The following is a 17,636-nucleotide window of genomic DNA, read 5'->3' on the forward strand; positions in this document are numbered from 1 at the left end:
AGGAATTTTAGTTCCAATGTATTTTACATTCCATATTGTGAACCTTTGTACTACTGCTTGGTTTTACTCCAGTTTTCACTTCTAATTTATATCATAGTCATAACTATTGAAATCGTTATACTGTATTTTATACTGTATTTTATGATTTAAATTGTTTTTAAACTGCTTATTTGTTTATTTGTCTATTTTCAACACTGCCCTTAAACCATAATGGCTCTCTGTTGTATCTGCTTCAACAGCTTGAGCTATTGGATGGTATAAAAGATAATCAATCAATCTTCTCCCATTGATTAAAGAGTAATTCTGCACAAACAATATGCAGAAATTTTCAAAAGGATGCATTTCTCAAATTCAGTCCATGTATGGACTTCATTTGGAGGCTGCTTCCATGTCTGTGTGTGGTCCAGAGAGTGAACTCAGTAAATCCTGATCAAAAATGAACTGCAGTGAATTTTTCATGCATCCCTACATCTTGCTGAAGAATTATTTTTCCTTGTGAAAGGCCAATGTTTTACCAGCTTCACCTGTGCAGGCAGAAAAATTAAGTGCCGGTGAATTGACTGGAACTTAGTCCCAGGTAACTATTCAGAGAACTGCAGCTATATTTTTTGTAATAAATCGAGTATTGTGCTATGTGTTATCACTGCACATAGTATGTGAGCATACAAGGATGGCCACTTACCGATTGTCAGAAAAGAGGTAATGCATCACCCCCAGAGAGGGCAAACAAGGACATGCATTTCATAGAATTTGCACATGCTGATTAAATAATATATCACATCATAGTGAGGAAGGCTGTGACTGGGCAACCTTTCTGCCTTGCTTGGTTTGCCGTGCAGATGCCATTCATGGGCAATATCAAGTCCCAGCATCAACTTCGGATGATTCTTTTTTAAAAAATGTGGCCTTGGGCTGAACAGCATTTCAAAGGTTGGACACTTTCAAAAGGGAGAACAGTACTCTATTTGATTCACTTTCAGAAGACTGAAGTCGTAGCCACCCGCATTTCCAGGCTAAAACAGTTAGCTCCTCAATTACATACATTACTGTCAGCATTGTTTGTTTTCCTCTTTCTTCCTTCACCTGATGTCACTTTGGTGCCCACATCTTTTAGATTGGATGTCTGAGAGCACAGACGATCTTTCTCAGTATTGATCTTGATCCATACAAAAATGCATCATTCTTCCACAGAGGAACAGGGATGAGGGAACCACAGAAGAAACTGGCCTTTCCATACTCGCGTCTTCCATTTCCAAACAGGCCTTAAACAGACAACATTCCCCCCGCTCAAGCCACCCACGCTTTTCATAGTAATGTTGGCAGGAGAGCCTTCTGCCACGACTCTTTCCTCTTTTGGCAAGGCCGAGATGCCTCGAGTTGAGCGAGTGATTATGTGCGTCTTTCGACAAATGGGCCTTGTTGAGTGGAAACAACTGGAGCAAGAACAAAGTACTTCCTTGTCGGTTGCTAAATTGGAAAGCAAATTAGAAAGAGGCAGGAGTGTGCCTTCCCCAGATGTTTGTCTCTGCAGGCCCCCCATGACTGTTTCTTCACCCTCATTTCCTTCAAGAAAGCAAAAGAAAAGGAAACCGCTTGAGATGGCTTTGCCTCTTGCTGTTCCTTGCTTGGTTCTATTACAGGAACAGTAGGGAAAATGCAGCTTATTATGTGCATTGTGTTCATAACCTTAACCAGGAGAGAGAAAAAAGCACAACACACAAACTCCAGGATCTCTACAATCAAACACCTGCAGTTTTTATTGTTGGAGGGTACACTCATTCAAAGCCGAAGGAGAGAGCCACAAGAAGTGCCATGCAGCTCATTTGTTGTTGAAATACAAGAGTTGGGCTTCATTACAGACCACTGCACTCTCCAAACCCCTAATTTGGATAGTAAATGCGAATACATCATGGAAGTGTCTTTGGAGGTTCTCGGTGGTCTGTATGCCAAGGTAAATGTTGTGCCATTTAAAGAATAATGATGGCGCGATATTCCTATTTCTCATTATAGGGCTGACCATGGGGCGGCATCTTGAGTCACTGAAACATTATCATCAGCTACTGCATAAATTTATATTCTTCACCCCTCGTACATGCATGTTTAAGGTTTGTTTAAAGGCCATGTTTTCCATGGACTGGAGTAGATTCACAATTGGGCCTCTGGCTTACAAAAATCCACATTCACGAACAGACGGTCCCTGAATTTAGAGCTATAAGAGGACACCTGAAAAGCAAAATTATGATGATCCATGTCTACCCAGAGTTTTGTAAATATGCATGATTTATCAATTGTAAAATATATTCTGCAATTTATTCTGGTATGCTCTTCACACAGAAGTCTATAGAATGATATGGGGTGATACATTTTAACCATCTGGCTACCTGGAATCTTGTTTGACTCCTCCTCTTCCTTCTGAGATTTTGCCATGTATAACTTTGAAACCATAGGAATAGAAATGTGCTCTGCTTGTTTGTTTTTAAAATGAAATTTGACCTTTATAGGAAGCGGAAATCATTGGCAAGTCAGGACCAAGCATGGGGTCAGTGCGGGATAGGGAGTTCTTCATCGTGGCCTCTGTGCATCACACATATGGGTGCTGTGCCTGTGCAGTGCCTTTGGCTGGAAGATTGCCAGCTAACGGTTTTTGGCAGGAAGCTCCACTCCCCCTCCCCCCATGGCCTATAAAGAGCGGAGTGTCTGCCATTTTGTTCAGTCTTTGCGACCGCCGTTCGCTGTGCCTTGTGCAACTTTCGCTCGACCATTACTCGTTAGCCTTTTCTTCTCGATTGTTCCAGTTCTATAGTCCCAGTTTTTTCTCCTTATTCTTCCTTCGTATAGTTCCTGTAGTTTTTTCTCTATCATTCTACCTTCTTTTGATCTATCTATAAAAAAAACAAAACAAAACCAAAAATATATACTTACCCTCTGCACTATCTCTCTCTTCTTCCTTTTTCTGCGATGGCGCAGTGAGCGGCTTTCCACAAATGCGCGGAGTGCGGGTCAAAAATGTCACCAACCGACCCGCATGACCTATGCCTTCTCTGTTTGGGCGAGGGGCATAGGACCGATAAATGTGCCCACTGCCTGGCCTTTTCCAAGCAGGCCAGGAAGAATCGCAAGAACCGCCTCCGGAGGCTCCTTTGGGATCGGGCTCTCATGCAGTCCGATCCGCTGCTTTCTGCTCCAAAGCCTGGCTCCACTTCAGTGGCTCCACCTTCACGCCCTTCGGACGAAGGCGCGTCTGCTACGGTGGCTCCCTCTGCTTTCCCCAAAAAGAAACATGAGAAGTGGAAGCATGCTGAACCCAGGAAGTTGGCAGGCCATAAGAAGGCCAGGAAGGAGAAAGTCTCCAAGCCTTCCAAAAATCGAAGGACTCGGAGCGTCCTCGTCACCGGGATTTGGATTCGACGGCCCCCTTGGTACCAGCGGCACTCATGGTACCGACTCCACCCGACCCAGTTCTTCAGGAGGCTATGCGGGTTACCCCTCAAGGGTCCCCACGCCACGTGGTCGACCTTCCCTCTGGGTCCCTTCCAACTCAGCAAAAGGGCTCGATTTCTGATGGGGAAATTCAGGACTCTCCCCCTAGGGCTCGGTCGCCTACACCCATGCCCGTGGTCACTATGGAGGCAGATGTAGGGATGTCCCCGCCTGGCAGCCGGAGGAGCAGCTCCGTGGAGTGATGTTCGGAGGGATGGCGTCGCCCCTATTACCACACCTGGGGTGATCCGCTCTCCGTAGGATATTACCCCGCTCCTAGGGGTCAGTCCTCTCCACCATCCCGTGACCGACCACGTCCCTCAGACCCGAGACGTGCATCTCCACGATCCCCTCAGGATGGAAGCAGCTGCTCCTTTTCTCCGGCGGAGTCTTCGTCATCAGCTCCACCATACTACGGTGCCGATTCCGACAATTCGGAGGTCGATTCAACCTCCCCAGACGTCGCCGTGACATCCCAGGGTCCTGCGTCACCGGACGAATCTCACGTCTCCTTCACAGAGCTGATGTCTAGACTTGTTCAGTCCCTCGACATCGACGCTGTCCAGCGTCCGGGACCGACAATGGACAAGTTCTACGACATCGTCCGAGGAGAGCAGTCAACATCGATCGTCCTGCCGCTCATAACCACTCTTCGGCAAGCGATGACGCAGCCCTGGGACTTGCCCTCTCACCCTCAACCCACTTCCAGGAGGTACAAATCTATGTACCGGGTTCGGGAGGAGGACATCTCCTTCCTCCTCCGCCACCCCAAGCCAAACTCGGTCGTAGTGGAGTCCTCCCAGGGCAGAGAGGCAAGAGGGCATATGGCACCACGAGACAAGGAGGGCCGAAAGATCAACTCCCTGGCTAGGCGAGTCTACACTGCTTCAGGCCTGGGGCTGCGGATCTCAAATTATGAGGCGACGTTGGCGAGGTACCAGTACTTCATCATGCAGCACTTCCACAATGTCGCCTCGACCCTCCCCGACCACCAGGGTGACCTGGCTAAGGTCCTTATCAAGGAGGCAATGCAGGTCACTGTTCAGCAGTTGTCCATGGCCAGGCACCATGTGGACACAGACTCAAGGGCCTTGGTTGGTGCCATTTCACTCCGGAGACACGCCTGGCTTAGAAACTGCAACTTTCCAGAGGAAACCAAGCACCATATAGAGGAAATGCCCTTTGACGGGTCCGGGCTTTTCCACTCCTGCACTGACCACAAACTAAAAAAGCTGCACAAATCCCGGATGACGGCACGCAGGACGGAGATACAGACCCAGATCAGACGTAAGTGGTCATGGAATCGCCCATCTTACAGGCAGTCCTACCAGCCAAGGCAACAACCCCAGCACCATCAGCAACAGCAGCGCCGCCATCCGCAGCCCCAACAACGCTATCAACAAGGCCGCTGCCGTTTCGATGTCAGGAGGCAGCATTGACAGGACTGGCGAACCATTCCTCCAATTCCTTCTATTCCCACCCCCCTCTCATCTGGGGATCGTCTCCGAAGCCGACTCCCCATTTGGGAATCCATCACATCTGATTGGTGGGTATTGTCCATCGTTCAGCATGGCTATTGGATAGAATTCGACATCATTCCTCCATCGAGTCCGATCCGGTTTACATCACGTTCACTGGTATTGCTCGACGAAATATATCAGCTTCTTCGTAAAGGAGCGATTCGTCAAGTATTCCCATCTTCCGGACTTCACGGATTCTATTCCAGATACTTTACGGTCCCGAAGCGGGATGGTGGTTTACGTCCGATTTTGGACTTACGTAGCCTGAATCGATTTATTGTACCGAAATGTTTCGGATGACCACCCTTCAAAACATCTTGCCGTTGCTAAGGAAATAGGATTGGTTCGCCTCATTGGACTTGAAGGATGCCTATTTCCACATTTCGATCCACCCGAGTTATAGGCGTTTCCTTCGTTTTGCTGTTGCACCCCATCTCTATGAGTTTACAGTTTTGCCTTTCGGATTGGCCACGGCTCCGAGGGTATTCACCAAATGTACGGCCCCTGTCTGCGCTTTCCTACGCCTCCAAGGCATACAGATTTACCCGTACCTCGACGACTGGCTGTTAGTGTCCCAGTCTAGGGAGGAACTCCTTGTGTCTATCCATACAACCTGTGCCTTATTGAATGACCTGGGCCTGCGCATTAATACCGAGAAATCTTTTCTTCTGACGCAGATGCTTACCTTCATTGGAGCCCGCTTGGATTCGACGTTGGAGAAAGCCTTCCTTCCTTGGGACAGACAACAGACTCTTGCTCGCCACATCCATCGAATGCGACGAGACGGGACGGTCCCGGCGAAGTCCATTCAGAGGATCCTGGGGCATATGGCTTCCTCGGTTGCTGTAGTTCCGCACGCCAGGCTTCGGCTCCATCCGCTACAACTTCTCTTCAACAAGGTGTACCATCCTCAGAGAGACCCACCTTCGAAGTTGATTTGAATCCCATCTTCCGTACTCCATTCTCTACTGTGGTGGTCAGTACCAGCCAATCTGACTGTTGGAGTCCCCTTCAGGGTACGGCCTCCTTCGATAACCCTCGGTACCGACGCAGCTCTTCTGGTATGGGGAGCTATATGCTCCGGCCTATATACCCAAGGCACATGGAATCGTTGAGAATCCACGAATCATATCAACTTCCGGGAGCTATTGGCAGTATTCAAAGCCCTGCGCTCTTTCGAGGACATTCTTCAACATCAGGTCGTTCAGATAACTTCGGACAATGTAGCTACTGTCTTCTATCTGAACAACCAGCGGGGAATGAAGTCACTGACTCTTGCCAGACTTTCCATGAAAATTTGGGACTGGTGCATTCCGAGAGACGTCACACTGATGGCTGTTCACCTTGCTGGTGCAGACAATGTGCAGGCAGATCTTCTCAGCAGGCACATGTTCACCTCTCACAAATGGGAGCTAGATCCTCACACACGTGACCATCTTTTCCAGCACTGGGGGTTTCCCGACGTGGACTTATCACCCAACAGAACAGGGTGTGCAATGCTTACTGCTCGAGAGCGGGAATCGGACATGCATCCTTAGGGGACGCTTTCATGATCCCATGGAGCAACATGATCTTTTATGCCTTCCCCCCCATCCCTCTTATGATGCGGGTCATAGTGAAAATAGTGCATGACCGAGCATCAGGGATACTAGTTGCCCCTTGGTGGCCACGCCAAGCTTGGTTTGCAACACTACTTGACATCTCTCATGGGGAATATCTTCATCTACCATCGCTTCTATACCTTATAACCCAACCGGACGGTATGCTTCACCACCCGGACTTGCTCTCATTGAACCTAACAGCGTGGCGAATCCGATGACTACCATTGTCCCCCCGGTACCGACAACAACTTCAACTGAATCGAATCCAGTCGTTGAACCCAATCACTCTGGCGCTTCCTCTTCCTTTGTTCATTCCGTACCATCGGATTCAAGACACGACCCGTCGAATTCGACAGCTTTTCACTCTGATATCCAACATATCATTGATTCTGCCTTAAAGCCGTCCACAAGGAAATCATACGTGGCTAAATGGAAACGGTTTTCCACCTTTGCCGAGTCTCATTCGTTCTCTCCATTCATGTCATCTATACATCAAATCCTTCAGTTCCTATTAGAACTGCACCATTCTGGATTAAAGCCATTGTCTATTAATGTATATACGGCAGCGATAGCCTACTATCGTGGCTTAGTCGATGGATCACCTCTCTTTTCTCAACCTATTGTCAAGAGATTTCTTAAGGGACTGTATAATCTTAACCCATCAATCAGACCAGTAATGCCTAGCTGGAGTCTTTCTGTCATTCTACAAGCCCTTACGAAAGCCCCCTTTGAACCATTGGCAACAGTGGATTTGCGCCTGGCTTCATGGAAGACAGCGTTTCTCGTGGCGGTCACTTCAGCCCGAAGGGCCAGTGAACTTTGCGCTCTCCGCATAGACCCTCCTTATTTGAACTTTCACAGGGAGAAGGTCATTTTACACCTCGACCCGTCTTTTCTGCCTAAAGTGACTATGCCTTTTCATATGGGGCAAGATATTGTGTTACCTGCCTTTTTTCCATTACCGTTGACTCCACTGGAGAGATCTTTGCATTCACTTGATGTTCGGCGTTGCTTAGCCTTTTACAGATCGAGGACTGAGTCTATTTGACGTTCAAATAGACTGTTCATTAAGTATTCCACTAGAGATCAGGGTGATCCAGTCACGCCACAGAGACTTTCCAGATGGATAGTCCCCACTATAATCTTATCAACTGGCTAAGATCGATTTGCCTTCAGTCCCTCGAGGCCATTCCACTAGGGCCGTTGCAACCTCATCTGCCTTTGCAACCAGGGTCTCGCTTGATGATGTATGCCGAGCTGCCACTTGGGTGAACCCTTGCACCTTCGCCAGACATTACCGTCTCAATGTTCGGGCTCAATGGGGTTGCTCCTTTGGCAGAACCATTCGTTCGTCTGTTCTTCACTGAGGACACCTTCCCTCCTCCTTTATGGTAAGCTTGTTAATCTACCCATATGTGTGATGCACAGAGGCCACGATGAAGAAAAGCAGGTTGCTTACCTGTCACTGATGTTCTTCGAGTGGCCATCTGTGCAGTCACACAACCCACCTGCCGGCTGTCGGTGAGTGGACACATCTATCGGTACCGAAGCTTCCCTTTTTTTCTGGTACCGACCCTCTTTTTCCCTATCTCTAATTACAAATTTTTCCACGAGGGGGCGCACGTTCGGTCGTCAAAGACTGAACAAAATGGCAGACACTCCTCTCTTTATAGGCTGCGGGGGGAGGGGGAGCGGAGCTTCCCGCCAAAAACCGTTAGCTGGCAATCTTCCGGCCAAAGGCACTGCGCAGGCGCAGCACCCATATGTGTGACTGCACAGATGGCCACTCGAAGAACATCAGTTACAGGTAAGCAACCTGCTTTTCCAGAATAGCATCTTTCTGGAGTCTGAAATTAAAAGTTCTGCATTGTCTGCTCAAGGAATTCTGGAACTGGCAGTCCTCGCGACAGCATGTCACATCCTGATGCACAAAGTGCACAACTGCCGCTCAGTTACAAGGCTGCAGCAAGTACAGTCATTGAGCAGAATGAGTCTGAGCCTGCAACTGTCTGTCTGTCAGGTTGCTTATTGTGCTCTTACACACCTTCTAATCGGCTCCAGTAATGCTCATAAGATCTGAGCAATAGTTTCAGAAGAAACATATTTGCTCTGAATTGTAAAATGGACTTACTCAGGTCAGTTTCTAAATCTGTATGTGAACCAGGATGCACTTGTGTGACAAAAATCGGACATTCCCTAATTTTACAATGTAGTTCACAACTCAAAAAATGTAAGAAAAGGTTCATCTCAAGGAAAAATACACTGAAAATGGCATAAACTGAGGTAAAATGTAGGGGGAAAATAGTTATAAAAAGGGCGTACACACTAGGGAAAGTGCATAAAAAATATTTTCATTTCCTGCTGGTTTTGTTTGCTTGTTAGTTTGGCTGAATTCACAAACTGTTGTGAAAACAAGCCAAAACAAACCGAACAGCAGGCACAATAAAAAACTGAGCAAAATCAAGATTGACAGATTTCTCCATCTGGGACAAAGAGAAAGAGAAATATGTTCCTGTGAATATTCTCATGCATGATATAAAATGTATTTACCTCCCCCCCCCCCGATCATGATCATCAAAGAATGCAATTACATTGCATTTATATCCTGTCTTTCTTCTTGCAAGGAACCTAAGGCACTTTAGAAAGTTCTCCTTTCCATTTTTTCCGCACAACAGCAACTGTGTGAGGTCAGTTAGGCTGAGAGTACGTGCCTGGACCAAAGTCAGCAGTGAGCTTCATGCCAGAGTGGGAACTAGAACCTGGATCTCCTGAGTCCCAGGTTAACCATTACACCACACTGCCCATGGGACTGCTGTTTGCATGCCCTGTTAAAATGCCTCCTTCCTCATACACTCGAGCCCTGCATGTTGGTCAGAGCTCACACCCTCCACCTCAAAATGCACTTTACCCCTTGTATGCTCCCATAGTTAACAACGTAGAGGAAAGAACATAGGAAGTTGTCTATGGGAATCTCTCATAGCACTACCCTGGAGTTGCAGGGGCAGAAACTTCTGCTTGCAAAGGACGTCCTCTGCTACTGCACCAAGCCCCAGGAATATTTTAAAATAACACAGTCTCTTTGCTGTTTTACTGAACAAGTGAAAAGAGACTGGCATGTAATGTCCGTGGTTTGCTGGGATCGGAAAGGGAAAAGAGACTCATATCACTATTTATAAAATTCAGCGGCCAGCCTTGAGGAAGTTGCTTTCTGGAAGGAACCTACTTCACAGTGTTCCTGTTATGTTAAAGCACTGCTTTAAGTCTCTGGGAGAACAGCAGGGTACAAATCAATCAATCCATCTGTTGCTGGCATAAAAATATGCAAGCTTTTGAGTTCAACAGCTCTCTCTCTTCCACCTGTTGTGTATTGCCATATTGTGTCAGAATACTGGAGAGGATTCTCCCATGGGTGAGGAGCCTATTTACATGTAGGCTACATGTATGGAGACAATTTTATTCAACTGATCACTTTAATTTGATTGTGCAGATGCTTTTATTATTGAGTGTTGCTGTCATTGCTTTTATTGAACTATTTTATTGATTTTTATGTATTGTTTATTTGGAATTGTTTATATTGTGGTTGTTAGATGCAAGGTGCCCAGAGAACCTCATGGCTATGGCTGTAGCATACAAGTGAAAATAAATCATGAATGAATGAATGAATGAATGTATCTGTCAGATGAGAATGGCCGCTTTGCATTGTGCATCTACAGTTCATTTGTACCATGATGGTTGGTTTGGGCCTTGTCTCAGATACTCCTAGGAATGTGGCATATTTTCCTTTGCAGGATTAGGTTAGGCAGCAGGATTCATTACTAGAGGATCTGTAAAGGAGAAGGGCTATTTACTGCATCCATTTCCCATAAGTTTTGCCACTGCAATCCAAGAGGTGATTGAAATGCTGGTTGTTTCCAGCACTTCTACAAAGAGCCAAGGGAAACAAAAACCAGTGTGCAAACTAGTGTGGAACGTGAGTGTTTGCCTAGCTGAGACTCAACCCATGATGGTCCACACCTGAGAGTAACATTCACGTATGTATACTCTGAGCTATGATGACAAAAGATGGATATGAGAAAAACCATTATACATTTATGTGACCTGATCTAATCCTGTAACTTTTAAAAATACATTTTAAAACTACCAGAGATCTTCAATTAAAGCAAGCAATGAATAAAGTCCCAAAGAGATGGAAGCACAAATGGCATAGGATTAGAACTGGCTGGCAGGACAATCTGCTGGGACCTGGAACTTCCTCTTGTAGGGTCCATACATCTCTGATGCTGCAATCCGGTATATCGCTTGCTTAAAAGCCATTCATTTCAATGCATTTAAGTGATCTCACTGTGATGGACTGCAGCACAGAAGAAAATGTGCAATTTTACGATATACACTGTTTGTGTTAAACTGAGGGCTTCCCCGGATGCCTCAACTTGGCTACCACTTTTACAGTCCATACAGCACCATGCTGTCCTCTTCCGTTTTCCTTCAGCCCTTAATTTTCTAAGTGAATGTGTGGATGAGGACCCAGTGGTACCCAAGAGTTTTTTAGGCTCACATTCTGGTTTTGAGCAATATATCATCAGGGCAATGATGCTGGGATGATATATTGCACTAATACATCATAGGAGCACTATCACTTTTGTGATGTATTAGTATTATACACTATCAGAACACTATCACTGATGTATTACTCTAAAGAACCATTTTTAACCTTTTTTTGGTAAAAGCATCTTTAGCTTATTCCGAAAGCAATGGGCAGCAATAATAGTAACAACAAATAATAAATGATTAGGCTTTTGGCCAGGAGGGTGGCTGGAGAAGCCGTGAGAGCTGCTTAGAGCACCTCATTAACCCCCGCCCCCAACCGTGAGTTCTTTATATCCCAGTGAGTGAATGGCCCTCGTAAGCTGAATCACGTACAGTGAGCAATGCGCATTAGATTTCCTAATGAGCTGTTCTTCTGTGGACCTGGAGTACTATGAAGTCAAGGTCTCATTTGTGAAGGTGAACACAAGGATGTTGCTCACAGCATAGTTCCCCGACCCTGCCCTCGAGCTAGGCTCCTCCAGAACTTCAGATGCTCCGTGCGCATGCAGCTGCATGGAGCACTGGAATTAAACTGGATTCCTTGCCCCAGCAGGCAGGAATCAGCCTTCTCCAGACCTTTTAAATATCAGGTCCTGGTCCAACTGTGTATCTTCATAGTTGCAGTAACCTTTCCTTAATATGCCCTCCTTCTTCTGGAGCGGAAGAAAGAAGTTGTGACTACGGAAAACCCCGGGGATGGGCACACCTCCCTGCCACACGGGACTAAGGCAGCAACCTCAGTTTCTCCTCCTGAGTGGCCACCAAGTTTGGGCAGGGAGGCCGTCCCTCCAGTGGCTCACTGATGCTCTGAACGATTGAAGACCCCTTCACTTCCATCCCCCTGGTCAGACAGATCCCAAACACTAGCTCTCCCAGGGGCAGCTGCCTCTAATGGCTATTGAAGAAGCTGTTCTCTGCTTCTGATTCCCTTTTTACCTTCAAGTAATCCACCAGTGTGCATGTGTGTATGCATTCGTGTGTGCGCATGCATACGTGCAAGCGCGGGAGAGGGGGGAGAGGTATCTTTTAAAACCCGATGCAATCAAACAATCGAGGCTGCAGTGCTAAATCCTTAGTTGTGCTACATACTTCCTGCTGCATTCGGCAAGGGGTGGCATAGAAATGTTTAATAATAATAATAATAATAATAATAATAATAATAATAATAATAATAATAATATTCAGCGAGAGTTACTTCCGCAACTGTTGTCTAGTCACCTATATGTAATTTAACTGGGATGCCCCAGCTGGTATGTAAATTAGCTGCTGTTCTCTGAACAGATTTGCAAGCCCTTTGCAGACCAGCCTTTCGTTTTGGGCTGGTCTGGAAACTCTCTGATCTTTCCAGAGCGCATGTGAAGGGCAGGGAAGACTCACCTCTTCCTTGTCCCCATCAGCTTTACTTCTGAATATCGGCTGTCATGAACTCGCATAGACTTCTTTTTTTGAGGGGCAGGGGCTGCTGCTTTGTCGCACAAGATGGATTTCAGCCTATTCTTGTGTTTTTAGTCTCCTTCACTCCCTCTCTTCTGTAGTAGCCAACACTCTCTTCATTTAAATCTGTTTGTTGGCATCCAGGTTGGGAAATCTTTCTCCTTGTCACTTTCAAAGACTTGATAGTCACCTGTGTGCTGTACTGTCATTTCAATGAGACACAAAACTTAGATTGACAGCCTCTAATAATTCCACAGAGCCTCTCAACTTCCTCTCAAAATCTCATACCACAATGGATTTTTTTACCCTCTTCTTTCTTATCCTCTTTTCTCAGTGGATTTCTTCATAAAGCTAAAGAACAGTTTTACTGTTTTCTTCTGAAAAACAAGTTCCATGGGAAGCTGTGTTTGATAATAGAATTGCAATGAAAATATCTCAAAATGTATTGTATTTATAGTACAAAATACTGTACGTATTAAAGTATTCAACTCATTTATTATTTTATTTATTATTAGCATTCTTATTCCACTTTATCTGCTAAAAACCTGTAGAGGTGGTCTACAACCATTTAAAACAACAAAAGCCTAAGATGATAACAACAGCAACATTAAAAACAGCAAGACATTAAAATGACTCATTTTGAAAGGCTAACCTGAAATCTTGTGCATTTATGCCCTTTCTGAAGACCGAGAAAGCAAGAGACAATTTCATTCTTGAGGGAGTTTATTCCAAAGTTTGGGAGCCAACATAAGTGAAAGCTGTTTCACACACACCTGACAAACGGGCCTCTGAAGGCAGTGGCACCCTCAAAAGGCCCCTCCTGAGGATCTTAATTGCTGGGCAGTTTCATGGCAAGACAGGTGGTCCCTGAGATAATTGGGCCCTAAGCCACTGAGGACTTTGTGCATCCAAGCCAGCACTTGAGTTGTGCTAAAAAGCAACTGGCAAGCAGAGCAGGTCTTTCAAAAGAGGAGTTAGAGCACTGGGAATACTGTTTCATATTCCCAGTGAATTCTGGAATTCTGCACTTCTGGAATTCTGCAGTGTTTCCATTCCAGCAAGCATGGAAGATGGCACCAGTTTTTTTCCCCAGGTTTTGCACTTCCCTGCCCCCACCCCCAGGTTCTGCCATTTGTGCCAGTTGTTGTTTTAAATTTAGTCCTCTTGTGTACAGCACGCAAATAGGGGTTTGAATGAAAATCTGTGCCCTTTCAATGTCCTGGGAAGCGTCTGCTATCAACATTCAATAGGTACTAACCATGGACGTTGACCAAAAGAGGCTGCATGTACGTTACTTTGCTACTTTGCTCTCACTTGACAGCTATTAAATGGTGAGATGTCAAGTGAAAGCAAAGCTGATAAAAGATCTTGGCTTGGCCCTTTCACTCCCTCCATCGTGCCATTCTCTCTCTTCCATTCTGTTCCGATCTCTTCTGTGGATCTGACATTTTTCAGCATCCTGCACCTTTTCCACCCTTTGGCAAGACTTGAACTGCTTGGAAAAATGGAAACTCATGAGCCATCCCATTTATGGGAGCACCAGGTTTTGACAGCTTTAAAAACAAGAGGCTTCCTTTTAAAATGGCTGTCATGTAGAAGACCAGTTTCTCTTCTCAGTATGCCAGAGTGCAGGACACAGAATAATGGGCTCAAGTTACAGAAAGCCAGATTTCAGCCAGACATCAGTGTAAACTTCCTGACCATTAGAGCAGTATGGCAATAGAACCAATTGCCCCGGGAAGTAGTTGGCTCTCCCAGATTTGAGACATTCAACAGGCATTCGAACAGCCAGGGATGCTTTTTTGAAAAAGCTTTTACATGCCGTCCCATTACTAAAAGTCTCTGGACACTTACAAAGACATGCTTTAACTCGGAGTCCTACATCAAGCAGGGGGTTGTCCTTATAGGGCACTTCCAACTCTACTATTCCATGACTTTATGAATAAAATAAAAATTTTGACAGAGCTAAGTGGTTCTCCACACGACCACAAGGCCAGCTTTCTATTTGGCAGCTCTCAGATAAGCTCACATTAAGAAATTACCCTATTTGCTACCTCTCTTATTAGTGTCCATGCATTTTAACAGCAGTCACTTCCCAAGGCATTGAGCAGGTGTGACTTTTCATTTTGGACGCCTGTAAGTGTGCAAGTATGCAGTTGAAAAAGACAGGAATTGAAAACAAAACACAATTTGCACAAATTACAATTTGCTTGTTTCAAGGCCAGGGAAGGGAAGGGAAGGTGCAAGTGGCTGACGTAAAGCATAAAAGCACAACCCAAAGCAGAAATCACCCTTACAGGCTTAACTTGGTACAAATCAAGCTGATGCCAGCCAGGGGGAAATGCAACAGAATCCAGAAAGAACTGGAAAATCCATCAGGTTTTTCTCTTCCCAAAGAGAATTCTCATATATCCCTAGCCAATACAATGGCATTTTTTTGGCAAGGCAGCTCCTCAGACCCACAATGCAGGTGATAAGAAAACATTCCATTTTCTTTGATAAGGCAAACGCTAGTCTGGCCAGTACCTCACAGGGCCAACGAGCACACTTTTCCTCATATCTAATTCCACTGGCTACTTGGGTGGGGTAGGGAATATTTATTTACTTGTGTTGTCTCTAAGCTTGAATATCATCCTGGCTTATAATGAAATCCTTAAATATTTGAATGTTTCTTTGTAAACCACCATTGATGGCAATTGCCTTCACAGAGCAACTTCTGCAAAAGAATAAAATAATGAAAATAGAATAACAAAAACCGCAGTTTGCATCCGTAAGAATCAGGCAGAACCATACAGTAACAATGGCAGTATGAGCACTGCTCAACCTGTTTCTCTAGAAGATTATAATCAATATTATGTGTTTGATTTTGTTTTAATTCTTTAGCATGTCCATGTCCATATACTTCCAAGGAAGGCTGGAGATTTCAGCAAGAATGACAACATCTATGATGAGGTATGTCTGAGCTCAAAAAAGTTATTATTTGATCATTTTACTGGGTGTTGTAGTCTGAAAATGAATCTGATGGGAAAGCGTGATAAGCTGTATTTTCCATTTTCAGAACATTTAGATTGATTTTTAGAGGGGTTGAATTATACCCCAGTGATCTACATGATGTAGAGCAGAGGTGGGCAGACTGCAGTGTGGAGAGTCTACTTTTTTTGTTCACAACATCCTTGGGATCCATCAACCAGAACTACACACAAAAATGCGCACTTAAAGATAAGAATTCTGAGCTTAGGCAATACTTTTGGAGCTGAACGGAAAGGAACTCAGCATCTGGCCACACCCAAATCCCACCGCAGATTACATCCCCAGACATTCAGCCTTTATAATTTCAGTGGAATTATTTGGGCTAGGGGTTGGGAAGTAACTTGGTTGTTGCCATTATTAAATAACAAAGAGTTACTTACATCAAGACAACATACAATCTATCTGCAGTTCCTTGTTGACTTTCTTCCCACTCCTGTTGTAAATAATAGTTGTTGCTAAGGAGAAATTCAGACATGAATACTGAGATGCTTTGCAAGATTTCAGCACAAGAAAATGCTTTTGGAAATTTTCCTCCAGAACTTATATTTTTCATGTCAATATTTTGTTGCTTGTCATGCCTAATGACTACTGTTTCAGCACTTTTGGGGGGAATGATTTTGTGTGTAAGACAGAATATGTGCCTTCTTTTTCCTAGAAACAGTGAGGCCATCATATATATCATCAATCAGGTTTGGATGGTGGATATCTGAGTCTGGAATGGCTATTGTTTTAGTCCTAGTACTTGTCCATGTAGAACAGCGCAACATGCCTATCTGAGGATGGCCAACTGTTAGCAGCCTTATCAAGTTTCAACCAAAGTATGATATTACTTTATACTCAGAGCATTTTCTGTAAATGGAATCATGCTGGTAACTAACACACATTCTGTAAAGGCAAGAAATATTTGCCAGTCTGCTTCTTAGGTAATGACTTCATGAACTCCCAAGATAATGACCTGCCTTATATCTCACATATATATTATGAGTGAAGTACAAATATAATGAATGAATGAATGAATGAATGAATACATGAATGAAACAAATTCTACATACCTGTGAAGTAGGAACTAATGAATATGTAAGTTTTGCTTTCTCTCACATTTAAATGTTAAAATATTCAATTCTATCCTTCCCATATCAGAAGAAATTCTCAAATTTTGTAAACTCTGATCAAAAAGCTATCAACATTCTCACTTGTATTTACGAGTCAGTTTCAATGTGTACAGCCTGTCAGAAAGAAATAAAAAGTGACAATCCTAATTCAGTTATATAGACAGACATGTTTAAATACACAGGTGTTCAAACCCAGGCTTGTAAGAACTATATACTCAAAGCCTGGGGTTTGGATTAATGAATGACAGATTCATCTTCTCCTATAGTCACTTTTTAAGAAATCATGTTCTTCTTGTTTGATTTATGGAGAAACTTGTGAGTCTGAAGCTATTCTTACCAAATCTGAACCGAAACAAATTTCTCACTTATCCCTCATGTGAAGTTTGTACTGTTTGATGATGATAACTTTATTATCAACCCTGAGTGCCCACATGGAAGTCATATTGCATGCCAAAATAGATCCTGGACCAATTGACCATCTCAAAAAACAAGGTGGCACGCAAGAATAATGAACGTGGCTGTCCATACACAAACAGTAGAGAACCGTACAAGTATCTTGGTGGATTGCTGCCATGTGCGATGAGAATGGACCTCCGTAGCAAAGTAGGCCCAAGCCTAATGACATTACTGTTGCTAAGCTGTATTATACATGGAAGAAAAGATCAGCCATTCCCAAGTATGAATTATTCAGTGTAAAACTTTTAAACTGGCAATGGAATTCAGCATGCAGCGTCCTCTCCCTTGCCTCTGACATTCAGAGACACAGCAAGAAAATCACTTAGGGAAAGATATTTTGACTTAGAGATCTCATTCAGCGCATTATGCTAAATCATTTTGGCGGCACAGGAATACCTATTAGGAATCACTTTCAA

At 44.5% G+C, this 17,636-nt stretch overlaps 1 protein-coding gene across 2 annotated transcripts in view; it reads left to right on the forward strand.

Annotated features, from left to right (window-relative positions):
• FHIT (fragile histidine triad diadenosine triphosphatase) overlaps nucleotides 1-17,636 on the forward strand; it is a 797,037-nt gene that overhangs the window by 646,345 nt on the left and 133,056 nt on the right. For both annotated transcript variants that reach the window (XM_044451960.1, XM_044451959.1), the window contains exon 5: nucleotides 15,506-15,574. In XM_044451960.1, the coding sequence (XP_044307895.1) occupies nucleotides 15,506-15,574 (69 nt within the window). The remainder of the gene's footprint in view (nucleotides 1-15,505; nucleotides 15,575-17,636) is intronic.

This window comes from Varanus komodoensis, unplaced genomic scaffold (genome assembly GCF_004798865.1).
Source record: "Varanus komodoensis strain SLA01 unplaced genomic scaffold, ASM479886v1 scaffold6_4, whole genome shotgun sequence".
Lineage (NCBI taxonomy): Eukaryota > Metazoa > Chordata > Lepidosauria > Squamata > Varanidae > Varanus > Varanus komodoensis.